Raw genomic sequence first — 9,035 nt, forward strand, 5'->3', positions numbered from 1 at the left:
TCAGAAGCATGATTCCAGGGATTCTGGGTCATTGTGTATGGGCAATTTCTCCAGTTCCTGGTGATGACCACTGTGCAGAACTGTGTACCTAGGAAGGAAGGAAAAACAGTGTGAGGATATAACAGGCATCTTTCAGATCCATCAAGGAGAACGCTCCCTCCATTTTTGAGTTTCTTTCTACTCTATCCACTGAGAGCATGGGGAGGTGGAAGCAGGGATAGGGCAGTATCTCACAGATAGGGAAGATCAGAGAGCTGCATCCTAGTCCAAGTTGCTTATTTTAAAGGTGGGGAAACTGAAGGCATGGAGGAAATGGCAGGCTGAGGGTTACACAGTGAGTGGCAGAGCTTATATTAAAATCCAGATTTCTTTCCTCCCAGCCTGGGGCTCTTGTGATACTTTGAAAATGAACGTTAGGCACCACCTCAACCTGTACCTGAATATTTTAAGTCCCCTCTACAGGACACAGTTCTGTGTTCACCAATACCAACGTGCTGACTGAGATTAGAAAACTGCTCACAGCCTGAATGACAATGGAACAGTATTTGATACTTGAATTCCTTTTGGTGCTATTCGGAAGAATAAATCAATTAGATGAATCAAATAGCAATTCAATGCTAAGCATCACAGTGAAATTTTTACTTGACAAGTGTTTATTATTTCGCAGCAGTGTTGCACAGTTGTACTCAATATGTTAATTGTATTTAAATCAATTTCAATTGCTGGCATGTCTCTTCATCAGTTACCCAGATTCCGAATTCTGGCAGTCATTCTTATGCAATTTCTACAGAGTTTAGAACACGATTTCCGCCTACTGCTCTGAGGCCCTTGTCAAGACCATTCAGTGATGGGGAAAAAAAGTAAAACAATGAAATACCAATCTGTTATTTGGCATCATATGTTGACAAAACTACTTGCTGGTGGCTTACTGACTTTGATGCTTTGCTTTGAATTATAGAAATATATTCCTGACTTATGTGCCTGATACTGTAATAAATCCTTTCCATATTACTATATTTAGTCCTCACAACAGCCCCTGTAAGGCAGTTATTGCTATTAGTTCTATTTTATAGTTGGGCAAAATGAGGAATAGTCAAGTTAGTGACTTGCCAAGAGAATACAGGTAATAAGTGAAGGTGCATCCAATCAAGCTTGTCTATTTGACTCAAGATCTATGTTCTTAACTGGTTCTCATGCAGCCCCAGACCAGGTATAATATAGAGCAGTGGTTCTCAGTGATAGAATGGGGGCATTTTGCTTTCCAGGGGGCACTTGGCAGAGTCTGCGGGCATTTTTGGTGCTAAAGTGGGGGAGGGGTGCTACTGGCATCTATTGAGTGGAGGCCAGGGATGCTGTTAAACATGCTACAATGCACAGGACAGCACTACAACAAAGAATTATCTGGCCCAAAACGTCAATAGCACCCAAACTAGGAAACCTGGATCTACAGAATAGTAGTTCTCTTAGCTGGCTAGAAGCAGGTGTTATTTGAGTAGCACAAGGGAACTGAAGTGCAGGGATCTGAGCACTCACAGAACTGTCCACGGCAGTGGCTGCTGCGAGGTGGGCCAGGGGATGCAAGCTGGAGAACCTAAAGCATCTGCTACCAATGGCTAGCTGGATGAGTGTGAAGAAGAGTAAGACAGGGAAAGGAGACAGAAGGGACTCATCATGCACTATTCAATAGAGTGGCCAGGGAAGGTCCCGGCAAGATACGTGAGCAGACTGATAGAAGTCGTGGTGCTAGTTACTGAGTCATAGACTCTCAGCCTTGAAACTGCCCTTTCCTACTTGGATTTGTGACTCTGCAAGCCAGCTGTCGGATTTGTATGCTGGCTCTTTGCCAGGCTCTTCTAGTAGGGGTGCAGGAGAGAGATGGAAACCCGGAGAAAGAAGAAGGCACTTGCTCCTCCCTGGGAGCTTCTTGTCCACTGGTGATTCCTGTGAGCACGATCCTAGAAAATGCTCCTTCTGCCCAGCAAAGGCAGTGCCTTCGTGTACCCACAGCTGAACCTGATTTTTTGTTTTCCACCTCCTGCTCAGCCAGCTTTATTGCAGCCCCTCAGAGATATCAGCTCCACTGGCCAGCACTTCCTCTTCAGAGGTTTGCATCTCAGTTGTGGGGGGTTCCTTCTTTAAGTTTCTAGGTTTTGTGGTTGAGTCTTTTGTTCTCTAAGCCTTAGAGGTAGTAGCTGCTTCCTGCAGTGGCTACCTTCATAGTACCTGGCTGTTCATTTTTAACCTTTCTTTATTCGTAGTTACCAGGTATTTGTTTTTAAAAAAATATTAAAATGTCATTGCTCACAAAAAGTAAACTCTAATGTGAAGTAAGGATCTTAGTTAATAATAATATATCCATATTGGTTCACAAATGTACAGGCAGGTTACAAACAAGATCTGTTCCTAAGTGTGCCTTTAAGTCAAATTTGTAGGTAAGGTAGAACAAGGGCACATGGTTCTTACATAGCCTTATTTTAATGCAAGGAAAGGCTCAAATACTTTTCAATGATTTAAAAACTGAACATTCAACAAGTGAAGGGGATGGTAATGAAGAATTTCTTGCAGGGAGGCCTGGTTCAGGAGCTCTGGTGGTGCAGTGGTTAAGGCCTTCAGCTACTAACCAAAAGGGGAGTGGTTCAAACCTGAAAGATGAGACAGTCTCTTTTCCTTAAAGATTTACAGGCTTGGACACCTTATGGGAAATTCTAACCTATTTTATAGGGTCACTATGAGTCTGAATCGATTTGATGGCAGTGACTTTGACTTTTTAGAATTGGTTCAATTATTTCAAAGTAAAGGCACGCTTACGTAACATTAAAGGGCAAGTATGACTTGTCTGTAAGTCTGATGGTCTTAGACTTACTGTAGCACATGAATTCAATATGTTGGTTGAAATGGTTAACATGCACAGCTACTAATCAAAAGGTTAGAAGTTCAACTCTCCCAAGAGACACCTCAGAAGAAATGGCTGGTGATCTACTTCCTAAAATTGAGTCATTGAAAATGTCATGGAGCAAAGTTGTACTCTGACACACATGGGGATGCCAAGAGCTGGAGTCCACTCCGTGGCAACAGTTTTTGTGGGGTGGTGGTGGGAGGAGAGGGGTATATGGGAATTCTCTGTATTTTCTGCACAATTTTTCTGCAAACCTAAAAGTGATCCAAAAAAAAAAAGTTTATTTATTTATTTTAAATTAAACACTTTATTGTTCAAATAACTGTTGTGATTTCTGTCTTCTCACTGGACTGTGTGAATTATATAGTGAAGGAGTAAGGCATGTGAATAACTGAGGATAGAACATCCCAGACAAAGGGAAGAGCAAATGCAAAGGCCTAGAGTTGGATCCTGCCTTGCATGTCTGTAGAAAAGAAGGATGCTGGGAGCTGGAGCAAGAGGAATAAAGGGGAAGAGTAGAAGGAGTGAGGTCAGGAAGGTGGCCAGGACTAGACCAGAGGAAGTGATTTCTGATCCCTACAAGGCTTTGGGTTTTATTCTATGTGAGGGGGACCACTGGAGGTGTCTGAGGAGACAGTGACATGGTCTGACTTCATAAGAGATTCTCTGGCTGCTCTACTGAGAATAGATGGAATGGAGGTGGGGTATGGAGTGAGACCAAGTAGGAAGTTACAGCAATTAGGAGGTTCCATATGAGGGGAGGTGGTGGCTTGGCCTGAGGAGTAACAGTGAAGGTGGTGAGCAGTTATCAGACTCTGCACATACAAATATAACAGTCTTTAGCCAGTTTGCCGTTATGCTTATCCGTGCCTTTAAAACTTTTCTCAGTCTGTCACATGGGCTTCCCTTGCCTTTTCTCACCAACTAGAGGACTAACAAACAAAACTAAACTATGCAGTGTTGTGACCAAACCATAACTTGAGCCAGAAAACCTAGTTTCCAATTCAGGCTCTACCACTTCCCAGCTCTCTGACACTTGGTAAATTATTCATCTCTCTGTGTCTCACTTTCCTCCTCAGTAACTGAGGGTGATGATACCTACACCTCAAAGGATGATTGTAGGTATGAAATAACATGATGGATGGAAAACATCAGAACAGGATCTGGGTCATAGTAGAAGCTCAATATGTTGTTGTTGTGTTGTTATGTGTCATCGAATCAGCCCCGACTCATAGCGACCCCTCCTTGGGTTGCCGAGGCAGTATCACTATGGAAGTGGATTGCCTACCCTTCCTTCCAAAGAGTGGCTGGTGGGTTGGAACCACTAGCCTTCTGGTTAGCAGTCAAGTGCCTTAGGCACTATGCTACCAGAGCTCCTGAAGCTCAATATATTGAAGTTAAAATGAGTCTATTTACCTTTCCTTGTTTAAAAACTAAACACCAAACCCACTGCCATCAAGTTGATTACAACTCCAAGTGACACTATAAAACAGAGTAAAACTGCTCCATACGATTTCAAAGGCTATGAATCTTTATGGAAGCACACTGCCACATCTTTCTCCCACAGAGCTGCTAGTGGGTTCAAACTGCCCACATTTTGATTAACAGCTGAGACCTTTAACTACTATACGAGGAGGGCTTGCTGTACCTCCTTTAGTTATGAGTCTATAATAAAAGGAGTTCTGGTGGCACAGTGGTTAAGGCATTGGACTGCTAACCAAAAGGTTGGTGGTTCAAGCCTACCAGCTGCACCACAGAAGAAAGATGAGGCAGTAGGTTTCTGTAAAGATGTACAGCCTTGAAATCCTATGCGACATTTCTATTCTGTCCAACAGGGTCACTATGAATAGGAATCAACTCGAGGGCAGTGGGTTTTATATAATGATAGTAATTATAATACAGTATATTATAGTAATAATATATGTACAACACTTTACTGTTTAAAAATATTTTCCTCCTTTTTTCCCCTTCATAGATACAACCTAAAAAGCCTCAAGATACAGAAGACTCCAGATCTTACCTCTCCCTTATCAGAATCACAAGTCCTCATTTGGTGAATGAGTGTACTAAAGCAGCACCAGTTGCTTTTCCTATGTATAATGGCTCCTTTTGTAATCACAGTAGGGCCTGTAGGGCAGGCAAACCAGGCGATAAGGCCAATATTGTACAGAGCAGTAAAGTGAGGCTCAGAGCAGTGGAGTGAGGATCCTGAGAATCCTGCTGAGTGAGTGGAAGCACTAGGCCAAGGCCAAGGTCTCCAGACTCCCACCCATTACTCTTGTGCCTAAAGAGCATGGCTTTACTGCTTAAATACTATGGGTCATCACAAAGGGCTCAGATACAAATAGTGCTGGGCAATGGGGCTGTACTCAATATCTGAGGTACAGGGATATCCTGGAAGTCACAGATTATGCAGGAGAAACTTTAATAATAATACCAAGAAATCATACTTGGCTCAATTTACTGAGCAGTTAGGGTTTGTGCCGGGCACTATTTTCAACACTGACATATTATATAATTTGTGTTATTAAATTTTCACAATTGTAAGTGGTAGATAGGAATTCCTGGGTGGCACAAATAGTTAAGTGCTCCACTACTAGCTAAAATGTTGGTGGTTCGGACCCACCCCTCTGGGGTGCCTCTGCACCTTAGAAGACAGGCCTGGTGATCTGCTCCTGAAAACCCTATGGAGTCGTTGTATTCTGCACACATGGAGCTACGAGCTGGGATTGACTGGACAGTAACTAAGAGCAACAAGTAGTAGATGTTTGTCTTAGCTCCTTTTTTTTTTTTTTAAAGAGGTGTATCAGCAAATCTTTAATTTGCAAGATTTTTAAAGGAAATATAACTTTTGTTTGCTTATAAAGAATTCATCTTGAATCTTAAAATGCCTACATAATTCAACTCAGGGTGTTATAATTTATTTGCTCCAACAATTTTTGTCCACATTTTTTAGTTCCACTAAATAACCTATTTAGAAATTATGAAGTCTCTCACACAAATGAAATGCTGACCATTACGAATGATATCATAAGTTTCAAATCATGCCAAGACAAAAGCATGAGATATTTTTCAAGATCATTTTTATTTCCTTTCTGTCTGAAATTTTTTTTTCTGTTCATATTATACCATCTGATTTATGTTTTATTTTAAGAGCTTGTTTTACATTCAACGTTACGTGTACATTTAGTTTCACTCCCCAGTTACCATGTCCAACCCTAATCCAGTCTCCTCCCCTTCCTACCTTGTCACCCTCCCCCTGTACCCCTCATATGTATGCATTCCTGTTTGTCCTGCATTTCCTCAATTTGAATGCTGGTCCTCTGGTGTCCCATGGTCTATTGCTCTAAGAGATGTATTACCATAGAGAATGTGGGTGTGTCATCCTGGGTTGAGTGGTCTGCCAGTACATCCTGTTAACCATTGGGCTGGAAACCTGCCCCTGGGGGTGAGTTTTATTCCAGGTGTAGAATGTATTCCAGGGCCATAGTATTGGGGGTCTCACCAGATTTCATCTGACCAGTAATTCTGGTCATTATTGAGTTTCTGGATTTTGTTCCACATTTTCCCTCCCATTCTATCCAGGAGCTCCAGATTTGATCCTTTCCTAAGTGATTGGCATTGGTAGCTGGGCACCATCTAGTTCTGGTCTCAAGGGCCATCATGTCCTAGGGCTGATTGCTTCCAAATGCCCTTTTTGTTGTTGTTGTTGTTGTTGTTGTGTTCTTCTTCATTTCTGATGCTAGGAGACCATTAGCAGCATCTTAGATGGCCGCTTGAAAGCTTTTAAGACGCCAGTCACTAGTCACCAATGCTGGATGTGGAGCAAGGCTTTTATGTATTTTGTTGTGCCAATTGAGTCTTGTGTCCCCCAGCACTATGGTCCTGAGACAGTAGATCTATTGGATCTCTCTCCCATAGTGTCTGATTGTCTGTGAGGGATTACCCTGTGTCTGTCTTCTATTGTTTCTGTAAGGACTGTAGGTATTTTGTATCACTGGTGTTTGTACAAGATTAGCCTCAGCTGAATCTAACCTTGATCTAGCATATACTTCTGTTCACTGACTCCCATCTGATCATGTCAGGTGTTTATATTTTTATCTATAGCCTGGTGTTTGGCGTTAATGGCAATGCAGTATTGTGGACACACTGGTTGGTATTAGCGTCTGCCGTCTATCTCTTACGTGCACAATTCAGTGTCCTCCCATTTCCTAATATTATCATGATGGTCACAGATCCTTCCCGTATGTCCCTCCCCCTACCCACGTCAGCGTGTAGGCTCCAGCTAGCCCGAAATTAATCCCTCCCCCCCCATGCCAGTAACCTGCTAAGTGAGTTCTCTTTCCCAAGCAAACCCTTGTCTTTTTACAGTAATGGGCTCATACAGTACTTGTCTTTTTGCGATTGACTTATTTCACTCAGCATAATGTCCACCAGGCTTGTCCATGTTGTTGGATGATTCATGTATCCCTCAGTGTTCTTTAATGTAGCATAGTATTCCACTGTGTGCATGTACCGAAGGTTGGGCAATCCTACTTCCGTAGTGATACTGCCTTGGAAACCCAAGGAGGGGTCGCTATGAGTCGGGGCCGACTTGACGGCAAACAACAACAACAAAAACAACTCATCCGTAGATGGGCATTTAGGTTGTGTCTATCTCTTTCCCATGGTGAATCGTGCTGCGATGAACATAGGCGTACATGTGTCTGTTCATGTGCTATCTCTCACCTCTTTAGGATATATTCTTAGTGATGGAATTGCTGGGTCAAATACTTCTATTTTCAGTTTTTTAAGGAAACACCATACCGTTTGCCACAATGGTTGTACCATTTTACAATCCCACCAGCAGTGCACAAGAGTTCCAATCTCTCCACAACCTCCCCAGCATTTGTTATTTTCTGACTTGTTGAACTTTGCTATTATTGCTGGGGTGAGATGATATCTCATTTTTGTTTTGATTTGCATCTTTCTAGTGATGAATGATCAGGAGCAATTTCTCATGTGTTTGTTGGCTGCTTGTATATCTTCTTTGGTGAAGTGTCTGTTCAAGTCTTGCCCATTTGTGAATTGGGTTATTTGTCTTTTTGGTGTTGAGGTGTTGAAGTTTCTGTAGATTTTGGAGATAAGTCTTTTATCAGATATGTCATAAGCAAGTGTTTTCTCCCGATGTGTAGGTTCTTTTTTCAACCCTTTGACAAAGTCTTTCGATGGGCATAAGAATTTAATTTTTAAAATGTCCCAGTCATCTAGCTTCTCTTCTATCTCCTGCACATTCTGGGTTATGTCTATGTATACATAGTCCATGTATGCCGTAAATTAGGGCTCCCAGATTTGCTCCTATTTTATCTTTAATGAATGTTATAGTTTTGGAATTTACATTTAAGTCTTTGATCCAACTTGGGTTTGTTTTTGTGTATGGGGTGAGGTATGGGTCTTGTTTCATTTTTCTGCAGGTGGATATCAAATTTTGCCAGCACCATTTGTTAAAGAGGCTGTCTCTTCCCCATTTAATGGGTTTTGGAACTTTGTCAAAGATCAGTTGTCCATAGATGGATGGGTCTATATCTGGACTTTCAATTCTGTTCCATTGGTCTATCTGTCTATTATTGTACCAATACCATGCTGTTTTGACTACTGTGGCTGTATAGTAGTACTTAAGATCTGGGAGTGTAAGACTTCCCACTTTGGTTTTCTTCTTGAGAAGTGCTCTGCTTATCTGAGGTCTCTTTCCTTTCCATATGAAATTAGTAATTACTTTTTCCATGTCCTTAAAAAACTTTGTTGAAATCTGGATCAGGATTGTGTTAAATGTGTAGATTGCTTTAGGTAGTATTGACATTTTGACAACATTTAGTCTACCTATCCATGAACAAAGTAGGTTCTTCCATTTTTGTAGTACCCTTTTTGTCTCTTGTAACAGTGTTTTATAGTTTTCTTTGTATAGGTCTTTTGTGTCTCTGGTGAGGTTTATTCCTAGATATTTTATCTCTTTGGTAGCTATAGCAAATGGTATTGTTTCCCTTATTTCTTTATCAGAGGAGTCATTGTTGGTGTAGAGGAATCCAACTGATTTTTGTATGTTGATCTTGTATCCTGCCACTTTGCTGAACCTCTCTATTAGTTCCAGTAGTTTTTTTTT

General features: G+C 41.5%; 1 protein-coding gene across 1 annotated transcript in view; it reads right to left on the minus strand.

Annotated features, from left to right (window-relative positions):
- HTR4 (5-hydroxytryptamine receptor 4) overlaps nt 1–9,035 on the minus strand; it is a 164,994-nt gene continuing 155,959 nt past the window's right edge. The window contains exon 6 of the mRNA XM_042781353.1: nt 1–88. Coding sequence (XP_042637287.1) covers nt 1–88 — 88 coding nt within the window. The remainder of the gene's footprint in view (nt 89–9,035) is intronic.

This window comes from Orycteropus afer, unplaced genomic scaffold (assembly GCF_000298275.1).
Source record: "Orycteropus afer afer isolate SDZICR_OR568_19922 unplaced genomic scaffold, OryAfe1.0 scaffold00110, whole genome shotgun sequence".
In the NCBI taxonomy this organism is placed as follows: Eukaryota; Metazoa; Chordata; class Mammalia; order Tubulidentata; family Orycteropodidae; genus Orycteropus; species Orycteropus afer.